The sequence below is a fragment of the Gorilla gorilla genome, chromosome 16, assembly GCF_029281585.2.
Source record: "Gorilla gorilla gorilla isolate KB3781 chromosome 16, NHGRI_mGorGor1-v2.1_pri, whole genome shotgun sequence".
Classification (NCBI taxonomy): domain Eukaryota; kingdom Metazoa; phylum Chordata; class Mammalia; order Primates; family Hominidae; genus Gorilla; species Gorilla gorilla.
In genome coordinates, this window is record NC_073240.2 from 86,486,929 (window position 1) to 86,509,647 (window position 22,719).

Below are 22,719 nucleotides of genomic sequence, written 5' to 3' on the forward strand. Positions count from 1 at the left end.
CATGCTTGGCCAGAAGGGCGGGAGGGATGGCGGGGGCTGGCTGTCCACAGGCCGCGCATGTCCCGGAAGCTCACTGGAGGTGGTGCACTTTGGAGGGGCGATGTCAGGAGACAGCTTCCTCTTACTGGGCTACAAGACTCCACAGGCACAGCACAGGGACTGATTCCCAGTTCTAGAGGTGAGGCAGTCGACCACATGTATATATGTATATATATATGTGTGTGTGTGTGTGTGTGTGTGTTTGTGTATGTGTATATATATGAGAATTTATAGCTATTTATAGAACAGGGCAGAGGCATACCACAGAGGGGGCACAAGTTTTCAGCAATGGTCAAACCTGGACGTGTCAGCTCACCGCTACAACAGACTTAAGTCACAGATGAAGGGGGCTGGCTTTGGGGCTGGGGGAGCCACTGTCAAGTCACAGGACACCTGCCCAGGCAGGCTTGGAAAGGGAGGTCTCTGAGAAGAGGAGGGATGTGTTTAGAGGTCGAAGGGGGGCCTGGGGCTCTCAGGATGGGATGGACTTGCCTGACCCGATCAGCTGGCAGTTGGAGAGAAAGCAGAGAGAAAACGGGTTAGAGAAAAGCCAGAGCTGGTGAGGCAAGTGCAGAGTATGGGTGCGCTGCAGCAGCTGTGGAGGGCCAGGGAGGGGAGGGCGTAGGTGTGGGCATGGCAAGGTTCCTGGAAAAGAGGGCCTGGAAGGAAAAGGGGAGGACGATGGAGGGAGAAGCCGGAGCTTCATAGGTAGTGCCTGGGGGCTGCGGCGGCCCTCCCCAGCTCACACACGCTGGCCTCTTTCATGGCACCCAGGCAGTCCACCCATAGTTCAGATGAATGCTCAGCCCCCTCGGGCTTCTCTCTTCTCTGGTCACCCTGTCTTCCAACTCACGGCCCAGGGCCACCTCTTGCTTGGGGAGCCCCACCCAACAGCCACCAGGCCTGATAGAAAGGGAACACTGCTTGAACCAAAAATGGTGAAGCTATAAGGGATGGATGATTGGAGTGAGTGCCAGAGGCCCCTCTGGGTGCTCCGAAATCCCAGGGTCCTCTGAAGGGACCCTGGGGAAGGCAGGGAGGGCAGGTAGCCGGATGCCACTGGCCATAGACTTATAAGTCTAAGAGGGGAGCCTCAACTGGTTGGCGGGGGTGGGGCTGCAGGTTGCATAGGTGAGGCTGGGCCCTTCCTGCTGGGAAAAGCAGAAGACGGAGAGTCCATGGCAGGAGAGGCAGGTGGGCTCGCTAGGCGGAGCTCAGCTGGGCCAGCAGGCACTGTGGTCCCCTTGGCTGAATAGCACAGGCGACCCCTAGGAGCAACAGGCCAAGGTGTGTGAGCCTGCTGGTCGGCGATAGTGCTTCAGCGGGGGCCAGGGACCCTGCCTTCGGTCACACACTAGCAGCTATGGTGGTACCTGGGAGGGAGGGAAGGGGGCTGTGTGTCCCCGCCTGGCCTGTGGAGTGTGGAGTGTGTTGTGGGATGACCGTGTGTATGGGACTCTCACCTAGATACCACTGGATTGCCGACAGATAGATGAGGTGGGACCCTGACTATCACCCCTGCTTTGCAGTGGATTTGGCTCTCAGCACTCCCAGGCTGGGAGCTGGATACCTGCCCTGGCAGCATGACTCAGACTGCACGACAGGTACGGCATGCCCAGGATGATGTTCCTAGGGACTGGTTCAGTGTGTGGGTCAGGAGCAAGTCGACAGGCCCTGCTCCTTACCCCTTGGAAGGGACTGCCACCAGGGGCAGTTCTGACTAAGGCCTGGGAACCCATGACTCAGAGCGTGGGTCCCCAGGTCTTGCTGGGCCAGCCTGGCTGCTGCAGACAGACAGGAAGCACGCCTGACGCTCCTCCACCCTCGGTCAGCACAGCGGGGCTGGGACTCACGCTAGCCTTCCCAGCAACTTGCTTTCCTGCGTGAACTCTGGCAGGCTGCCCTCCCTGTGCAAAGCCATAGCTGGGGCCTGCTCGGGGCCCTCTCCCTCTTTCACCTGCTCAGGGTGGCCTGGAACTTGGAGGTGGGCAGTCGGCGCCTAGGATGGGCCTGTGTCACTAGGGCATGTGTCCTTGGGCCAGTTACTTCCTCTTAGAGCCTTGGGCTCCTCCTCTGAGAATGGGGCGTGTTGGTGTGAAATGAGGTGAGCATGTTGAGTTGAGGAGCAGCAGGACAGGCACCTGCAGGCAGCCCCCCTGGCCACGTTCCCCTCCCTCCCTTCCAAGTCCTGGGACAGACGCTCATCACCAAGGGGTTCAGCCTCTGATGCTCTTTCTTGGTCTCAGTCCCTAAGGAGTAATTTCTTTTCTTTTTTCTTTTCTTTTCTTTTCTTTGAGACGCAGTCTCCTCCCTCTGTCACCTAGGCTGGAGTGCAAAGGCGTGATCTCAGTTCACTGCAACCTCTGCCTCCCAGGTTCAAGCGATTCTTCTTCCTCAGCCTCCCAAGTAGCTGGGATTACAGGTGCCTACCACTGCACCCGGCTAATTTTTGTATTTTTAGTAGAGATGGGGTTTCGCCACATTGGCCAGGCTGGTTTCAAACTCCTGACCTTAGGTGATCCGCCCACCTCAGCCTCCCAAAGTGCTGGGATTACAGGTGTGAGCCACCGCGCCCAGCCAGGAGTGATTTTCAGTGGTGTCCTCTCCATCCCCAGCATACACCCAGCCCTGAGCGGCCGCGGCTGCCACATGCAGGCTCCAGGGCTACACTTGCTTTTCGTCCAGGGATGTCATACCCCGGAGAGTAGAATGTGAAAGGTGACCCCTGTAGGCTGCAGGGTGGCCTCTCTGAACCTTAGTGTCCCCCACCTGTAGAAGGGGCGTAACACCTTCCAGGGGGAGGGCTGAGGAGGAAATTGTCAACGGCTGAGTCTAAGGCTCACAGCCAGAGGCCAGGGTCGGATCCAGGGCTGGGCCTGGGCCTGGGAGGACAGTGTCCGCCCCTTCTCCAGCCTCCCGCCCCTGGTCAGGCCAGGACCCTCTTCAAAGCACCTTCATGCCCATCTGTTCCCTGCTGTGGGCACTACTGTCTGGCTCCATGGGACTAGATTTTATGGGAGGGGAAGGGGCTGTGGGTAGGCAGGTGCCAGGTGCTGGACCATAGATCAGCATGGTAGGAACCTGTTGCTTGGGCTGGTGGTGGGAAAGGGGCCACCCCCAAGGCAGTGGCAATTAGCCCAGCCCTATCTCTGGGCACAGAGATGAAGGGACACGTGGGGACACAGTAGGGCAAAATTGGCCAGCCTGCTCTTCCCCTCTCTGCCCGCTTTTTGCAGAAGAGTCAACAGATAGAACAGACAGAGCCAGGGAGGTGCCCATGGGGGCCCCAGTCCCCACTCCAGGGGGCAGTCCCTGCAAGTGACAAGGTGGGCTCAATCCCTGTGGAACAGGTCTCTGAGGACCACAGAGTGGGGCCCCAGGGAAGGCTGGGAGCCTGAGCTGAAGGCAGGCAGCAAGTAAGGGCCAAGCTGTGCCCCTGCCCAGAAGACCTTCCTGCCCCCAGAACCCCACCCTCTGCAGACAGGCCTCCCTGGGCAGCAGCCCCCCGGCTTCTGAGGCCTTCCGTGCCTCACCAGATGCCATGCTCTCAGGGACTTGTTTGCTACGCTGCCCCCTGCAGATCTGCCCCAGAGGAGCAGGTGAAAAGCCGCGCCTGCCGAGGTGTTGCAGCGGTGGAGTTTTGGGCAGAGGGGTCGGGGGAAGAGTTTCTCACTTTTAAGATTCCCCAAATCCAAGACGAAGTCACACTGTGCTTTAGAATGGTAGATGCTCATTTATGTAAAATCATAATAAATGTTACACAAACTGTTAGAAGAAAAAAATACCTTTTTCGAGCGGGAGGAGCTCCCCAGCCTGCCGCTGGGTAGTGAGAGGGGGTTAGCACCATTAGGGCGTAGGGGGCGGGAGCTCCGCCACAGCCCGTGGTGGGCACTGAGGTCTGTCGGTCGGTCTGTGCATCCTGGCACCGTCAGTGGCGGGTGACCCGCTGATGGCCTCGGGAGGGGGCGCCGTGGCTGGGTGGAGAGCACGAGCGGCAGCACTGGGTGCGGACGGTGGGCAGCTGGCAGCGGCCCAGTAGGCGCAGTGTCTCCCAGAACCCGAAGGACAGGCGGTCCCGCTCACAGCCTGGAGTGGGGGGGCAGAGAGGCATCAGAACCAGTGGTTTGGGGTACCCAGAACCTGGCTCCCCACCCCAACCACCTTAAGGAGGCTCCAGCAGCTCCCCACCAAGCAGAGAGCCCCGGATTTTGGAGCGGCTCCCAAACCGGAGTTGCAGGTCTCCAACTGTTGGTGTCTCTGTCCCACCTACTCACGGCCGACCCCAGGACTCGAGAACGGGCGCTGCTGGGCTGAGGTTTCTGGAGGAAAGGTCCTGAGACCCCACCCTGACCCCCTCACATGCCTGTTAAAGAGCCTGCCCAGGGCGACGCCCTGCCATCCCATCTCCATCCTTGCTCACCCCTGGTGTTCCCCGACAGATCCTGGCACAGAACTGCGGTCCCGGGGCCTCCTGCCAACCTGCAGCGGCCTCTGCCCCCGACTCCCGCCACCGCCCCCTGCCCCAGTGCATCTGTCCTGCCAGACCTCCGTGACCACCTCCAGCCACAGGGGCTGTACACAGCCTCGGGTTCTGACTCACAGGTCCCATCTCCCAGGCCAGCCTCCCACTTCCCAGGTGGGCCACGAAGCCTAGAGAGAGTGGGCCCTACAGGCTGTCAGCGGAAACCAGGGACTAAGCCCAGGCCCAGTGGGGAGGGAGGCCGGCTGCAGGCTGTGCTTGTCAGGGCTGAGGCTTGGCTGGGCCCTCCTGCCCCGTGGTTATCAGAGCCATTTTGGGAAGTGGCTTGTTTCCAGCCTCCTGGCCTTGCTCCTGATGCCACTGCCACTGCTGACAGCCCCCACCTGCCGCCTGGGCCCTGCTTACTCCAGCAGACCTCCCTGGGGAGGAAGAGCGGGAGGACAGCAGCCAGCCCTGTGCCAGGGACATCCCTCAGGCCCGGCAGAGGGCACGAGGCAGCAGGCAGGCTCCTCCACCCCAGCTCCAGGCAGAGCTCCAAAGTGCACATCTGCAGGCCTGCATCCTGGTCGCCCGGGGTGACCTCAGACAAGCTGCTTCACCTCTTGGGCCTCGGTTCCCTCCTCTGTCAACCCCACCTCCACAGCAAACGGATGTGGCCATGCTGTGTCACTGCAGCGACCGCACACTCTGGAGTTTCCCGGCTTTCCCCCGTCCTGCCAACTGTCCCACAGACCAGCAAAACATCCTGGGAATTCCAGGTCTCAAAGTCCAAGACACCTTCCCAGCTGCCCCTCCACTGTTCACTGGTGGCAGAAAACTCCTCACTTGGGACAGCTTCTAGTTCAGCCACCTAACCAGCCCCCATAGCCCACTCCCTGCAGCCCACTCATACCCGCCCCTGGGAGACCTTGCAAGCCCAGAGCCTCCTGGGCCATCTGTCCTTGGTTCTAGGCCCCCAGGGGCCTCAGTTCCTGTTCTCTGCCTCATCTGGTCCTCATCCCCTGGGATCATAACCACCCCACTCCCTGTGGCCAGCTCCAGCCATGAAGGCGAGAGATGTGATGCCAGCACCCAGCTCAGGCAGCACACAGGAGTGCTCTGAGATGCTGGCTGGGTGCGTGCTGAGGGCAGGCAGGACAGGGTGGGGGCACTGCCACTTGGCCTTGAGGTAACGGGGTTTGTGGCAGGAAGGCCACCCCTGCCAGAGGCAGGGTAGCAAGGCATGGCAGCGAGGCATGGCAGGGGCCACTCTGAGCCCAAATGAGGGCTGCCCAGGAGCCAGCGCAGGTAGAGAAGGCTGCATTGGACAAGGGGAGAAGGCAGACTGGGGAGATTGCAGGGGGCCCCGAATGCCAGCTTGAGGGCTGTGGCTGAGGACTCTGTCCTAGGGTCAGGGGGCAGACAGCCAATAGCACAGGGGCCGCAGCTCTTCAGGCCACAGCTCCTGGATTCCTTAGACTGGCAGGGTCAGCCCCAGGCCCTCTCCCTGACCTTGCAATTGGGGATGACAGTGGCTTTGGGGGAGGGGAAAAAGCCGCCTTCCCTGAGCACCACCTGGATCCCCACGCAGTGCTGCGCCCTTCATGCCCAGACCTCACTTATGCAAGGATGGGGCTTGGCAGCCCCTTTATTCAGCACATGAAGGCCCTGAGAGGGAAATGGAGCCCAAGTCCACACAGCTGGTGAGGGGAGCCCAGGTGACACTCCAGGGCCACCCCATTTCCTGCCCTCAGCACTGCTGAGAGCAGCTGGGGCTGCAGGAAGTGTGTGAGTGTGTGTGTGTGTGTGTTGGAGGCGGGGGGGTGGGATATCCAGAACCACCTCTAGCTCAGGCCCTTCCACCAGGACCCAGCTGGCCAGGAAACCCCCCACCACTGGGATTAGCAGGACCCTGGAAGGGAGGCCCTTCCTGTGGTTCCATTGTTCACTCTAGGCAGTCCTCTGGCCAGGGAATGGACAGGCCAGGGCTGGGGAGGGGACAGGGACTCACCCAGGGCCAGTTTTCACACAGCTTCAGGGACATCCCCGGTCTCACTGTGGGAAGACTGAGACCCAGAGGGGAAAGAGCTTACCCAGGTTCACACAGCAAATCAGGGGCCAAGGCCACTCCCTCTACTCACCGGAGGTCAGAAAGCTGCCTGCGGGATGTTGTGTAGCTGGGACTCCTCTTGACTGACTCCCAGCACAGCCCAGCCTCCAGCATGGGATCCTGTGGCATCAGGATTTTCAGTGGCTCCTGATCCCAGACTACAGATGGAGCCAGCCGGTGCTGCGGGTGCAATGGTTTGAAGACCCAATTTCCCCATCACCCTTCCCGCCCCACCTCACTTCAGCAGAGAGCTTGGGGTCGGGGGACTCACGGGGAGGCTCGACGGGCTCACAATCCTCGGTGCCACACAGCCGGGAGCTCACAAGGCCAGGCCTCGTGGCCACACTGGTCACTGTCTTCCTCGGGTAGCCCCGTCTGGGTGTTGACACACTTGACCAGTGTGTGACCACTGGATGCCACCACCACAGGGGCCTGAGCACTGGGGGGAGCAGGGGAGGAATGAGTGTCTCCAGGGCCAGCCCTAGCAGTGGGGGCAGGGACACCTCCTCTGGGAAGCCGTCCCTGCGCCCTGTGCCTGACTGGCCTGCCCCTGCTCCCAGCCGCTCTCTCAGTGCCTCCCGGAGGACCTGTTCCCATTCCTAGAGCCCACTTGGTGCTGGAACCCCACTCTCACTTGTGGGATCGGCTGCTGCAGAAGGAAGGGGCATGAGAACCATGGGACAGCCCTTGGGGCGGCAGGGCAGTGAGCCCCTCACACGGGACATGCCTGAGAGGCCTGGGCAGGGGCCCCGGGATGGAGCCCTGATGCAGCAGTGAGCAGAGACGTGGGCGAGACACCGCTGTTCCCGAGGGACAGGGCAGAGGACCTGCTGCAGCCCATGGGCAGGAGGGGTGGAGACAATTTCACAGCCGGGGCCCCGCCCGCCAGGCTTTGCTGTTAACAGGTGCAGGTCTGAAAGCCCTAAACATGTGCTGAGTCTGTGCCAGTGTCGTGCTGTGCCCGGCCCTGTGCTTTGTTGCGTTCCTCCATTTAATCCTCCTGACCCTCCTCTCCCAAAGTGTCCCAATTTTACAGATGAGAAAACTGATCCAGCAAAGCAAAGCAACCTGCCCAGAGTCACTCAGCAGCCAGTCAGACAAAGACTCAAACGCTGGCCCAGCTGACTCCCGGACCCAGCTCAGGGCCCAAATCTGAGATTTCTGAACCCCTCAGTTCCAAACAGGCCCAGCAGAAGGTGTCCTGCCCATCCGAGGCCCCGCTTCTGCCCCCTTCTGCCGCTGGCCTTTGCTGGGCTCCCTGATCTCCCCAAGCTCATCATTCCTGCCTCAGACTTCACACCTGCTCTCCCCTCGATCCCTGTCCTTGGCATCACTGACTCCTCCCTAGGGTCTCAACCCCAGACCCCTCCTCGGAAGGCCTTCCCTGACATCACAGCACACGTGCCCTTTCCTTGTCTGTTTCTCCCTGGCAGGTGTGAGCACCAGCATGGCAGGGCTTCGTCCAGTGACTGCTGCATGTGCAGGGGCCACAGACAGCCTGGCTCACAGCACACACTCCACAGCTCCTTCACCCAACCCAGGACTGACCAGGCGCTACCAAGCACTTGCTCCCTGCTCCCCCCCGCAGCCTGGCTCACCTGGCCCCAGGGCCCCACCACCCACTGTGTGCAGGGGTGGGTGTTGCAGGGCCGGGTGGTGTTGGGTCTCAGTGCCTCCTCGCAGAGGTCTGGCTCTGGGCAGGTCACCAGACGCTGCTGCTCACCACCGCCACAGGCCTCGGAGCACTGGGTGGGCAGGGAAGGAGTCAGGGCACAGCCAGGGTCTGAGGGTGTCCCCTCCCCCCAACTCAACACCCAGGCCTCACCTCCCTCCAGGAAGACATGTACCAGCTGAGGCAGGGCTGGGCCCCGCAGGGCCAGTGCACAGGCAGCTTGGCAGGTCCAGGCTGACAATGGAAGGGCCACAGTGGCCGGAGGTCCCATGTGTCCACGTGCTGCATGTCCCACACTGAGGAACCTCTGCCACAGCTGTGGGAGCACTGGGGACCGAGAGACTTGTGTGGACACATCCCCACGTGCAGGCCCACAGGCATGACCCCGTGAGGCGTGTGGCAGGAAAGGCATCAGACCCACGCCCCAGCCGGGGGCAAATCCCTGAAGAGCCCCAGCGAGAGGCCAAGGCTGGCAGGCCCCAGGCAAAAGGTGGCATGGCCAGGGGCTGCCATGGGCTGGGACAGACAGAGAAAGGGAGGAACAAGTCCAGATGGGGTCAAAGATACAGAGGAAAGGAGACAGGCCAAGCCAGACAAAGATGAGATGACTCCCAAGAGATTCGGAATCTGGTGCGATCAGGCACATAGACATGCAGCCTGGAGCCCTCCCCTTCCCTGCCGCTCTCGGAACACAGGCCGTGGGGAACCAGGGCTCCACCCCATGCCCTGGGGATGCCTGTCCTGGCTCCATCCTCATGCACCTTACTCCAGTTGCCTGAGTGCCAGGTGGCACAGGGCCACAGGTGGCAGCGGCGGGCAGGCTGGGGCCGGCCAGCGGGGTCGCAGTCCTCATCCTGGCTGGAGCTACAGCGCACCGGCCTCCAGAGGGCACCCAGGCCACAGGTGGTGGAGCACTACGGGGCACAGACCCGTGAAAGCCAGGCAGATCCCATCCTCGCCAGGCCTCCACAGCCAGGAAACTACCCACCTAGGCTAGCAAGACCTCAGCAAGACAGGGGCCCTCTTCTGGGCCTCAGTTTCCTTATTTGCAAAATAGGCTCCTCCACCCACCTCCCAGGAAGACCATGAGAATGAAAAGTCAAATCCCCCCAGCAACCAGCCGTCCCTGCTCACATGGGACAAAGGGCCTGTGTTCCAGTGTCATTGGTGCAGAGGTTCGGGGGAGGAGACCCTGTGGGCACCCCTGACCAGCCTCGTCGCTTCCCAGAGGCACCAGGGAAGGAAGGCTGGGTCCTGGTACCAGCAGCCAAATCGCTGGCTATCCCCGCGCAAAACAAGCCCTGTGGGCTTCAGCCTGCCCCTTCCCACCCCAAAATTAGGAATCTGAACAGAAGCTTGCTTCTCCTGCAGTGACCATCTGGGGACCCAGGGAGGGGGCACTAGCCAGCTTCTTTCATGCAGCTCAGACGTCTGCAGGTCACTGCCAAAGGAGGGTGGAGCCACTGAGGGCAGAGCCAGGTAGCAGTGGGCTGAGTCCAGCCTGGAGGAGCCAGGTAGCAGTGGGCTGAGTCCAGCCTGGAGGAGCCAGGCAGAGCCTCAGGGAAGCTGCTGCCTGCTGGGCAGGACTGGGCCTGGCGGCCACACAGGGACCCTCCCCACTGCACAGCTGTCTGAGCCAGCTCCATCCTGGGGCATGCTGTGCTGCCAGAGTGTGCCTGCCCCTGCCTTCCCTGAGGCCCCCTGTGCTGCCCAGGAATGGGCCCCAGGTCCCCTCATTCCCCTATTCCTGGGAACCCCCGCCCCAAGGAAGGCGAGACAGACGGCGCCTGTGTCCCACTCTGCTCATTTTCAGATGAGGAAACAGTCACCAAGGTCCTGCGCAAACTCCCTGCCCGCCCAGCCCACGCCACTTGCCTCGCTGCAGTTTCCCACTTGTCAGCTGGCATTCCTGACAACCAACGGGTCCGCGGGGGGCCCCGCTTCAGCCAGGCTGGGAGCCAGCGGCTGGGTCTCAGGGACTCTGTGGCTGTTGGCGGGGCTGTCCCAAGCTGGCATGGACAGCAGCCTAGAGCTCAGGGGCACCTCAGGGCTGAGGGACTCAGGCTGACCCTTGGGTCCTGGGTTCAGGGCAGGCTCAGGCGTGTGCCCGAGGCCAGTCAGGGTTGTGGGGAGGAAGGTCCCCCATGCTGCCACAGTCTGAAGGTCCCATAAGCCTGGTCCTGGGGTTGGGAAGGTGGGAGTCCCCGGCTCCAGGGGACTGTCCTTGCCCTTCATCTCTGGCAGAGGGGCTATGGGAGGAGGAGGGAGAGAAGCCACCCCAACAGTGGGCCACAGTTCACTATCCACAGGCCCCAGGCCACCCTCCAGAGCTGACTCCCAGGCTACTGTCCCTCCTGTCCACAGCTCCGCCACGTCAGGACTAGGAGAGGAGTGGGTGCTGCTGACCGGGTACAAAGTGGGCAGCGTGGGGCTGGGTCTCGGGGGCAGGTGGGGTGCTCCGCAGCCCTCGGGTTCCTCATCATTTGAAAACCTCATTGGTCCTGTCCTGCCATGGAGAGGGCAGCTGGCTCTGGCTGTCCTTGCCAACTGGGAAATCATTTTGGCTCTCAGGGGCGGCAGGCGTCTGCAGGCCATCAGTGGAAACCCTGGGCCAGGGCAGGCTGGGGAGCCCAAGATCTGGGGCCCCTATGGGGGCGTCTTCCTCAGGCAGGAAATTGATCAAAGGGTTCCCAGGGGTCTGCTCTGAGGGTGGGGGTGGGGAGCGGCCGGCCTGGCTAGGCCAAGGGCTCGGGGACCAAGGTCCCGTTGCCCCTTCCTCCTTGGCTGCAGGAGGCTCTGTGGCAGGCACGGGGCTACCCGTGGAGGGCGCAGCAGGACGGCTGTGTGGTGGGGGCGTCCGATCCCCTGTCCCCGCCAGCTCTAGATTGGGCTCCTCAGAGGGCCTGTAGGACAGATCCTCGTGGAAGCTGATGAAATTGTAGTCGTAGTAGAAGTCGTCCACAAACACGGGCCCCGGCAGGTCCAGCTCTGGAGCCTCCTCCTCAATGGCGTTGCCCATGGTGCCTGGCTTGGGTGATGAGGCGGGTGAAGGGCGTGGGGCCAGGTGGCGCGGGATGAAGTCAGCCTCGTTGAAGAGCTCGTGGCTGGAGGAGCCGCTGCCTGAGCCTTCAGGGCCCAGTGTGTCCAGGGGCCGCTGACACACGGTCCCACCATCCACACCCTTCCCAATGGCTCAGAGAATGTCTGGACAAGAAATGGGGCATCAATGGACAGCCCCTGCTCTCCATCCCCACACCAGCCTTGGCACTGCTCCAGTCCTTTACATCCTCTGCCACTGTCCAACCTGGGGACTTTGCACAGCCACGTTCCTCACCTTGGACACTCACTTCCATACTGCCTGTTGAGGCCCAGCTGCAGGATCCCGTCTGCTGGTGGCTCTGCCTTCTCTGCTCCACCCCCTGCCCCGTGGTCCCAAGAGTAAGTTGTCCCTCCCCTGAGCTGCCAGTCCCACATCCATCCCCCTCTTTCCTCACCAACAGAGTCTGATTTTGTTCAAGGCAGCAGTGGGACCTGCTGAAAACACACCCCACTGCCGCTCCCTTGCAACTAGGGGGGTCTGGGACACAGTCCTGGCTCAGGAGAAAAAGGCACAAGTCCCTCGCTGGGAGTCAGCCCTTTCCTCTCTCCTTCTTGCCTAGAACACTGCAAGAGCCCTGGAAGGGAGGACACCATCTGTGGCAAGCAGGAGTGGAGGGGAGGCTGCTATGGCAAGGATGGTGTGGCTGAGGGCCAGTCAGCTCCAGGTCCCGCCAGCTTGGACTGTGCACCTGGGACTTCCTGCCTGAGACAAAGAACCCCTGTCTGTTCCAGCCACCACAGGGCACTTGCCTCTGCAGACGCTCCTAAGTGGTCCACCTGCAAAGCAGCCAATTTGCTGAAAGACAATTCCCCAAATGTCTAGCGCTGCAAATGTATTTGTTGGTTTTCACGTTTGTCCAATTAAAGACACCTGTATTAGGCCAGGCACAGTGGCTCACACCTGTAATCCCAGCACTATGGGAGGCCAAGGCGGGCGAATCACCTGAGGTCAGCAGTTCAAGACCAGCCTGGCCAACATGGTGAAACCCCACCTCTACCACTAATAAAAAATTAGCCAGGCATGGTGGTGCGTGCCTGTAAATCCCAGCTACTCGGGAGGCTGAGGAAGGAGAATTGCTGGAACCTGGGAGGCGGAGGCTGCAGTGAGCCAAGATCGCGCCACTGCACTCCAGCCTGGGCGACAGAGTGAGACTCCATCACAAATAAAACAAAATAAAACAAAATAAAATAAAATAAAATAAAGACAGCTGTATTAGATAAAATGGGTTTCCTAGCTTTGGAAGGTATCTGCCCAGTTCTCCATTTTCACTTTGTCATCATAATAGCATTTGAAGGAATGCTCAAATGTCTGTATCTCAGATTCCCGATTCTGAGACCCTGAGGATACTGAGTGTCAACGATGGGAAGACTGAGGGGGAAAGGGGAGGACTAAGAGACAAAGGGGGAGACTGAGGTGTGGGGAGATCGAGGAACAGCAGGGCAGACCGAGCCGGGGGAGGAAGACTGAGGGGCGTCGGGGGTACTGGAGGGCCGGAGGGTAACTGAGCGGTATTGGGGGGAGACCGAGGGGTATGGGGGCAGACCGAGGGGTATGGGGGGAGACTGAGGGGTATGGGGGGAGACCGAGGGGTATGGGGGGAGACTGAGGGGTATGGGAGGAGACGGAGGGGCAGAGGGGAGACTGAGGAGCATGGGGGGAGACTGAGGGAAATATGGGGAGGAAGAGTCGGAGTTAATGAAATTGCCCTACTTTTCATAAATAGTTCAGGGAAATAAGTCAGCGTGGTGAGGGGCCACTGGACTGGTCTCCGGGACGCAGCAGAAATGCAGGCACAAAACCTGCCGGAGCTGAGCAAGGACAAAATCAAGGGGGAGCTGTGTCCACTGAAGGGAGAACGCCAAGAGCTGCAGCACACTGAGCACACGCCGCGAGCCAGCACCCACCTGCCTCATCCATTTACCCTCCCAGTGGGCCTGGGGCATGGGGTGGTTGCTAGCCTCATCTCACAGATGGGGAACTGAGGCTCAGAGAAGCAAACTTCTAAACCCATGGTGGCCCAGCAGTGAGCTGGGAGCTGAAGCCAGTGTCCCTGTCCAGAGATGAAGCCCCTGCTGGCGGGGCTGTGCCTGCCCCACTTCTCACCTCTGCCGCAGGTGACTGTACACTTGGTCCAGGGCCCATAGTGCCAGGAGAACTCGGGCGGCGGGACCTCGCCGTGGCCACCTGCCTCCCTGTGGATGGTGTACTCGTAGTGCACCCCAGGGTTGCTCTCCTGGAACAGCAGCTGGGTGGGCAGGCGGGGGCCCGTGAGCACGAGGTGTCTTCTCCATCCACCCAGTCTTAAAGGAGCTGACCCCAGCCACCTCTGTGAACTGCAGCTACACAGTTGGGCCATTTTAAAGATGGGGAAACCGAGGTAGAGGCCTCAGCAGGAGGGTCTGGCTCAGAGCCAGGCTCTGTGACTAACCCAGGGCTCACTCCTCCAGGACGAGACCTACCATGGGAGGTGCTGGGCCTGGGGACTCCGCCTCTGCTCCCCCCGCCTGGGCCTCGGGAGGCAGGCACCTGGATCCAGACAGGCTCCTTGGTGGGACCCGGGGACGTGAGGTTCTCCCAGTTGCCCCTGCGTGCGTATGTGACGGTGGTCCCTGCCACCTGGTAGTCCCCGTTCTACTGGATGGTCCAGCCACCATTGAGGAAGTACTTCTCTGGGTCCTCGCTCTGCAGTGCCAGGAAGTTGGCAGCCTCAGCCACCTCCTGGATGCGGACCTCACGTGTGCTGGCTGGGATCAGCCCCACGTCCACATACCCTGTCAGGCAAGGGTTGTGCCCGGGGTGAGAAGCTTGCTTATCCCCACCTGCTCCCCTCACATCTCTCCCCACTTGCCTCCGCCTGCTGATGCCAAAGATTTCGCCATTAGCTTTAAAGTCTGAGCTCCCCAAATTGCTCGGATCTGTCATGGGTCGCCAAAACCTTGCGGAGGTGCCATAAATCCTGACCCCGTGGCCATGCCCCGTCACTCCTCTCTTGGGGACCTAAACTGGTCTCATCATAAGGCTGGATCCATCCCCTACTCTAAGGGCCGGCTGGCGTTCTCTTTCTAAAAAAAACCAAAGTGCCCAGGCCTTTCTCCTGGGACACCCTCCTCATCCCCACGCGGCCTGCTTTTATTCATTCACTTCCATCACACCCATCACGTGCCGGGCACTACTCTCAGCACTTCCCATGTGTAAGCTCATGGGTAACGGCCCTATAGCATGGTACTATTATTATCCCCATTTTACAGATGAGCAAAGCGAGGCAGACAGGGAGAGTAACGTGCATGAGCGTCCTGCTGCAATATAAGCAGCCTCCAGGGCCAGTGCTTTATCCACCACACTGCACTGCATCTCTGGGATGAAATCTAAGCTTCTCAGCCTGGCACTCAAGGCCCCATAGCTGGCCCTGCCTTCCCTTCTTGCCTCCAGGGCTCTGGCGCAAGCTCTTTCCTCCATTTGGAACGCCCCTTCCATCTCTTCTGAGTTTTATGATTCAGCTCAACTTCCGCCTCCTACAGGAAACCTTCCCTGACTTCCCCAGGCCAGGACCTTCTTCCTCAGTGCTCCCACAGCCCTCTGGGCCTCCCTCCACTGCACTGATCACACCAGAAGGTTCTGTGCCCCTTCAGGACTGAGCGCTTCACCTGCATGTCCTCATCGCCTAGCACACAGTCAGTACTTCAGCAACATGTGCAAAACAGACCAGAGGTGAGGGCATGGAGCTGGGGTCTCAGAAGATTCAGGGCCATTCTTTGAAAGGCCCAGGGGCCACACACAAGTCGGGGTGGCCCTGCCTGGGGTCTCTGGGACAGGAAGACTCCCCATGGGGACAGGTCTCTGCATGTGGGCCAGGGATCCCCTGACTCCTGCAAGAATCCACCCCAGCAAGCCCTCCCTGCTTAGCCATCTCTAGGCTGGGTGGGGGCCACGAGGCCAAGGACAGGGGCCCGGGGGAGATGGGGAAGGGGCCACCAGGTGAAGAGCACACCCCTCCCCACAGTGGTCCCACCCCATACCCAGGCCCTCGGCCTCCTCGAAGGTCCCACTCACGGTGTGGCAGGTGGAGCCGTTGCCGTGGCACACGCCACAGCGGTCCTCCATAGCGCCAGAGTCAATCTCAAAGTCACAGCCCCACGTTCTGAAACACACGAGGAGGGGAGGCCCCTGGTGCTGGCGGCCAGCCCTCTGTGGCCTCAGCCCCAGGGGCCAGCCAGGGTCAGGAGAAGAAAGCTGGGAGTGGGGGTCGGGAGGCCTCTCTCTGGCCCTGCCCCACCCCAGCTGTGCCTCTGACCCAGGTGAACTTCTCTACCTCCCTGAGCCTCAGTTTCCTCAGATGTGAGACAGGGAGACCCACCCCTCCCTTAAAGGCATGTCATGAGCATCACAAGAGACAAGAGAAGGGAAGAGTTCTGCAAAGCCTGCGGGCAGGCAGGGGATCTGACACGCCACGGGCTCCTGAGCAGCGCGTGCAGGGAATTTCAACGTCAAAGGCACTGGGGGTTGGCACCTCCCTCCTGGTCCTCCTCGGAGCCCAGGCCTTGATACCCCAGTGGTTTAGAGGGCAAGAAGCAAGGACAAGTAGGTGGCTGGAGACATGGGCAAAGAGGAGAGGCCATCGTTGTTATGAAAAATAAGAATATAAATTGTTACCAAACGCTGAGGGCTACTCCTCGGGGCTCAGAGCCCTTCATGTCACCTGTGCCACCTCATTTAACCCCTCTATCAGGGAGCAAACCACTGCCTGGGGTCAGCCAGCCAGCAAGAGGTCAAGCCACTGCCTGGGCTCCGGTTTCCTGGCTGGGGCGGTGCTGGTGCAGGCATCCAAGGAAACGCAGTGGGGCGAGGCCTGACTGGGGGGGGTCCCCAGTGCCAGGAGGCGTGGTAGGGGCTTTGCCTTAGAGGTCATAGAGAGTAGGGGCTGGGAAGCCCAATGGTAGAGCATGGGGAGGGTGGCCCGAGGAGGACCAGGAGAGAACCTGGGGCCCGCCAGTGGGGCTGGGGGCAGGCAGTGCTGGGAGAGCCTCTTCCTAACCAGGCACACCTTACAGATGCCGTTGATACAGAGGTCCCGGCTGGCTCGGACCTGGTAGCAGGGGGTGCCATCAACCACGGCGTCCCGCAGCTTCTCGGCAAAGTACTCATTCGCGGGCCGGCAGTGCAGCTCACAGGGGTTCACTGGGGGGCTCAAGTAGAAGAGTCATCAGCAACAGCTGGAGCAGGAGTATGGAGGCCACCAGGAAGACCCCTCCGTGACACACATCCATGGCAGGCTGGAGGCTCCCAAGCGGCACAAACATGCTGGAGGCTCCGGCTGGGCTGGTAGCTATCTGCAAGGCTGCAGACTGGGGAGCTAGGGGCGAGCAGCAGCCCCAGGGGACAGTGGGAGTGGCCCAGGCTTGGGGTGGAGGCTGGCCCTCCTGCTCGCATCACAGGGTAACCTTGGACCCACACCCCGCTCGCCGCCCTCTGAGTCTCAATGTTTCCATGGGAGGCAGCACTCACCGTCATTGACCATGGGCACCCATGTGTGCAGCTGGCCCTTGTAGAGCATAGCGTCAAAGTGGCTGCACTGGACGTGGCAGAAGGAGGGGTGGCCAGCGGGGCAGGCCTGCAGGTTGCAGAGGCGGAAGCGCTTCCGCTTACCCACACAGTATCTGCCTTTGTATTTGGGCCTGTGGGGAGAACCGGGGTGGACCCCAGTGAGGGCCCAGTGAGTGCTACTGCATGGCCACAGCCCAGAGCAAGCAGCTTCCTCCTGCACCCACACCCCAAGATCCCTGCTGCCCAGCTTTGTGCACGCTGCTCCCCTCCCTTGGGTTGCCCACCCTGTGGCCCAGACACACCCTCCCTGTCTGTAAGGACCTGTGGGGAGGTGGCAGCAGGAAGCCTGAGCTCTGCCCCCAACCTGCTGTGTGATGGTGGACAAGTCTTCGGCCACCCTCTGGGCCTCAGTTTCCTCATGTATAAAGTGGGGTTGGGGCTGCCCCTGCAGAGGGCTGTTGAGAAGCTGGGACAAGCTGCAGGCATGACTAGCACTGGCTGGAGGGACTACTCCGAGTCTCCAGCCCATGACACCAGCATCCTAACGAGCCCTTGAGTCCTCAGCCTTCCTCCTGGTGGCAGTACCCCCAGCCCGGGTCTAAAGGAAGCGTCCAGGGCCCCAGCCAGCTGAAAGGTCTGACGGAGCACAGCTCCTGAAATCCTCCACATTTAGGCCAGGGTCGCTGGCCCCCACCCAGCTCAGACCTGGAGGCCAGGAGGCAGGGAGGGGCACAGGCCAGTCTTGGGTAAGCGCAGGGCCCTGGGTGGGGCTGGCTGTGAACCCCATGCCTGCCCCGGGTGGCCTCCTGAAGTGAAGATCAGCCGGGTAGTGCCTCGGTCTACAGTACCACTGGCCTCTGCTTCTCACCAGATCTTCACACCCCCTGCGCCCCCCCCATTTAGATGGGGAAACAGAGATCCAGAGAGGTGAAGTCACTCACCTCAGGCCACCCCTTCAGTGCTGTCCCATCCTCCCAGCTGCTCCATCTCATCTCAGGCCCTTGTTGTGCCTCTGAGGCCACCAAGCCCCTCCTGCTGAGTGCCCACTACAGATGAGCTGCAGGGCTGAGGGGCTGGCCTGCATAAACTGCATTTGCCCCTGACTACAACTTTACTGGATGGGCACTGCTATTATACAGGTGGGGAAACGGAGGCCCAGAGAAGGGGTGAAGAGGGGATTCGAACCCTGAGCCATCTAAGGTCCGGGGCCCATGCTCTTCCCCACTGCCCTCTCCTGCCTCCTTCCAGCCAGCAGCTGCTTTGCCACGTGGCCTCTGCTGAGTCTCTCCAGTCTCTGGGCCTCAGTATCCCCCTCTCTGCAAAGGGGTCAGCAGTGGGGACCCTGTCAGCCCTCAGAACACTCCTTGAAAGTGACTCAAGGTGGCCTGGACACTCAGACTGACCATTATGAGGACACTTCTAAGAGCCAGGGGCTGGGACAGAGCCAAGCTCCTGCAATCGGCTGACTGTTTGGGTCCCTCTGTCCCATTGCCCAGGGCACCCTGGGCCCCACACTCACATAGGCTGCATGCACTGCTGCTTGGCTCTCTGTATGCCACGCCACAGCTGGTCTTGAACTCCTGACCTCAAGTGATCTGCCCTCTTCGGTCTCCCAAAGTGCTGGGATTACAGGTGTGAGCCACCACGTGTAGTCCAATGAAGACCTTTTTAAAATTCGCAGTTCAGATTGTGGAAAATTTGAGCAATGAATTAGCAAGAGTTTACTCTTCACATGAATGTTGTCAGATTCATCTTTTAATAATTGATGTTTATATTTTCATTTAATGTCATCCACTTTTCTACAGGGTATGGACAGTGGATTTGCAGGTGTAGAAGATGAAATTTATAATGTTTATGATCAAGCCTAGAGAGGTGGTAAAGATACGGTCCAGAGTTTTTATAGGTCCAGTAAAAATCTGGACAAGGACATGTATGGTGATGAGCTAGAAACCAGAATAAAGACCAACAGGTATAAAGCTGTACAACTCCTTTTCAGTGTTTACACCAGTGAAAACAAAATAGTTCATAGTCTTTTCTCTTGTTTCCTAGATTTGTTCCTGACAAGGAGTTTTCTGGTTCAGACCATAGGCAGAGAGGCCAAGAGGCTGAGAAGGACCATTCAGTTTGAAGAAGATTCTTTTGATTTGGACAACTTTTTGGAAGAAGCCAGACAGCATGGTGGCTCTCAAAGACCCTCAGCAGCCGCCCCAAAGAACATAAGCATGAAGGCAAGAAGAGGAGGAAGGAGTAGACACACGTCTCTTCAAAGCAAATGAACTGTGATTATCCATAACCCTAATGATGCAAGTCCCATGGGGCAACACTTTGTGAATGGTCAGGATACAAACCAAATCTCAATGCTACATTTTATTATTGGAGAAGGTGGGGGCGGGGAGAGGGCAGGGATAGAACGTTTTACTTTGAATTGTTTAGTTTTTTTAAAGAGTGGGTTGTATTTGTGCTTCTCCCACCTTTCAGCATTTGTAGAACATGCTGGCCCACATACACAGTCAAGAACACTTCTTTTTGTGTGACACTAGCAGTTCGGGTTAATATTTTGTGTAAGAACACCTGCTTATGAGTCAAGTCACCCCAATGGCAGTGAGGAGGAGGATGTTCACATATTGGAACTGCCCTGCCAAATAAATGTGGCCCCTGTTGCACTGTGTTTTAATTTGGAGTGGGGAAAAGAAGCTCTTGCTTGGTGCAAATATTTGTTTCAAATAAAAACCTTTAGACAAAATTCTCGGTTATGTTTCCTTTATGTAATAGGCTGGGACAGTCTCAAAAATCTTCTTCTTCAGATGTTTGGAAAACTTTAGGCCTTGGAGCTTGAACCTGGAGCTGAAAAAAATAAGCACTGTAGGGAAAGAAAGGCAATGTCTGCAAAAATATTTGATCTGAAAATCACCTTTTTATGAGGGAGTCAGTAAAAAGAACTCAGGCAGTTTTTATTTGTACCCTGTTGTTTTATTTGTTTTCTCCTCAAATTCCCTTTACCATCTTTTTTGTTCTTATGACTCCCTCACCCTCCATTAAAAATTGTAAATTGGGCGAGTCACAGTGGCTTAGTCCTATAACCCCAGCACTGTAGGAGGCTGAGGCAAGAGGACAGCTTGAGGCTAGGAGTTCAAGACTAACCTGCAGCATAGAAAGGCCCAGGCTCAATGAAAACAAATAAAAAATAAAATAGTAAAGCAATCTGACCCAAGATCACATAATAAGCGGGAAAGGCAAGATTTCAGCCCCAGCTTACCTGACTTGAGAAGTGTGCTGCTATGTCCACTGTGTTCTGTATATCTTGCTAACCATTACGGGTCTTCTTGTACTTCTCCTTTAAAACTGGGAACTCTTCCACCCCACCATTCTAACAAGCATGAAGGCAGCTTCAGTTACAAATCTCTGAAAGTCCCCATCATTCCACATTTATGATCTATTTAATTGATACATAATCAGATAGTAGCTACATGTACATCATAGATATATCTGATATATAAACAGATTGACTTGACTCCATCTAGAATACAATTTTCCTGTTGTAGTGCATTCTGAAGTTCTTCTGAAGAAAACTGAATTCAACCCAAACCTCTGTGAAAGCCAGTCTCCTTGCTCTAGAAATTCAAAATATGGGAAAAGATTAATTGAAAGTTTCCATAAGCTCCAAATCTAACTGCCAAGTTTTTCATCTGCCACAGTCGGGTTGATCGATCGATTGATTTTTTGAGACAGGGTCTCGCTCTGTGACCCAGGCTGGACTGCAGTGGTGTGAACATGACTCACTGCAGCTTCAACTTCCTGGGTTCAAGCGATCCTCCCACCTCAGCCTCTTCAGCAGCTGGGATCATAGGTGCGCACCACCATGCCTGGATAATGTTTTGTATTTTTTACAGAGACGGGGTCTTGCCATGTTGCCTGGGCTGGTTTCAAACTGCTGGGCTCGAGCAATCCTCCTACCTGGGCCTCCCAAAGTGCTGGAATTACAGGTATGAGCCACCGTGCCCAGCCTCAAATCAGATTCCAGACATTTAGAAATGTCAGTAACCTTGCTTCATACCCTTCCTCGTTACCCAAGGCTAAATCCCTGTGTTCATGAACTTACTCTGTTTTCCTCACTGCCATAGAAAAGATATGGGTAATGAGCTTTCTGTGTCATTCTAGATGCAAACCATATTAACAGTAACAGCCAAGAGAGATTTTGATCAGTACTCTTGTTTCTAACCTCATTTCCAGAAACAAGAAAATTAGGCCTCAAAACCTAGGTGTACCTATGATCATTTCTGAGCCCAGTCACCCTCATCACCAGCACTACCATCATCACGTGTTCCTAATGATAAACAAGAAACGACAACATTTAGCCTTTACTTAACCTCGTTACAGACTTCTGATTAATTTAAACAATTTTGTTACTTTCCGTTTGTGCAAATGGAAGACTGCTTTTCAACCTGTACATCACACACGGAAAACAGATTCCAGAGTGCTTGGATGTACCCTGCCCCTCCAGCCCTCCAACAGAAAACAGATATTAAGATGTCTAGTCCCTGTAGATGACAACCTGGTCCTCATTAGTCTTATTAAAGCTACATTGTGCTTTGCCAAAAAACCCAAAATGTTAGAAATTGCTCCTGTACTTCAAGATAATTTTATAAGGATTTTCCTGTATTCTATATAGAATACAGGAAAAGTTTCTTGTGATGTCCCAATGATCCATGCATTGTAGATATGACAATTTCTAAAGCATTCTTTTACTGTCATGTGACCCCTTCCACAGTGAAATTAAGAAATATGTTTATATTAAAACTTGGAGGCTGGGTATGGTGGCTCAAACCTATAATCACAGCACTTTGGGAGGCCAAGGTGGGCAGATCACTTGAGTCCAGGAATTGGAGGCCAGCCTGGGCAACATAGCGAAACCCCATCTCTACAAAGAATACAAAATATTAGGTGGCACATGCCTATAGTCCCAGCTACTGAGGAGGGTGAGGTGGGAGGATCCGCTGAATTCAGGAGGTCAAGGCTGCAGTGAGCATGATTGCGCCACTGCCCTCCAGCCTGAGCAGCAGAGTGAGATCCTGTCTCAACAACAACAACTTAAAATTAGATAGTATGTATCTAAGAAAGGAGCCAGGATTTCCAACTTGAGTACAATGAATTTAACAAAAAATTAATTTTTTCCTTGTCATATTTTATTTTGTATTAACACAATCAAAGCCTTGTTTTGTTTAAATATAAGATCTATTCTTTCCAGGTCGTATTTTCTTTATGGACCAGGAAAAAGCTATTACTTTATTTACAAGGAAATTTTTCTTTTAATGCTCTTGAAAAAATTGAAGTTTTCAAAGTTACAGAAAACTTTTCATGGCCATAATACATGTGCCTCATTCTTTTTTTTTTTTTTTTTTTTGAGATGGAATTTTGCTCTCTTGTTGCCCAGGCTGGAGTACAATGGTGCAGTCTTGGCTCTCCACATCCTCCCCCTCCCAGGTTAAAGCGATTCTCCTGCCTCAGCCTCCTGAGTAGCTGGGGTTACAGGCATAGGCCACCATGCCCGGCTAATTTTGTATTTTTGGTAGAGACAGGGTTTCTCCGTGTTGGTCAGGCTGGTCTCGAACTCCCAACCTCAGGTGATCCTCCTACCTTGGCCTCCCAAAGTGTTGGGATTAGAGGCGTGAGCCACCGCACCCAGCCGTGCCTCATTCTTTTAATCAACTGTGTAAAATTCCGTTGCATCAGTGACTTGACATCTAATCGATAGCACTGATGAAAATTTAGGTTTCTTCTACTTACTTGACATTAAACAA

At 57.2% G+C, this 22,719-nt stretch overlaps 1 protein-coding gene across 1 annotated transcript; it reads right to left on the reverse strand.

The window, feature by feature from the left end:
• Positions 1 to 3,665: 3,665 nt before the first annotated feature.
• Positions 3,666 to 21,074, reverse strand: LOC101127226 (A disintegrin and metalloproteinase with thrombospondin motifs 7-like). Its single transcript, XM_063698744.1, is given in 18 exon segments — positions 3,666 to 4,125; positions 6,880 to 6,931; positions 6,933 to 7,013; positions 7,015 to 7,047; positions 8,207 to 8,353; positions 8,434 to 8,607; positions 9,042 to 9,194; positions 10,156 to 10,762; positions 10,764 to 11,472; positions 12,826 to 12,942; positions 13,484 to 13,625; positions 13,907 to 14,151; positions 15,397 to 15,518; positions 16,420 to 16,555; positions 16,883 to 17,052; positions 18,441 to 18,540; positions 20,237 to 20,288; positions 21,021 to 21,074. Coding segments are annotated over 18 exon segments (3,252 nt in total). The 3' UTR covers positions 3,666 to 3,967.
• Between the last annotated feature and the right edge of the window lie 1,645 nt (positions 21,075 to 22,719).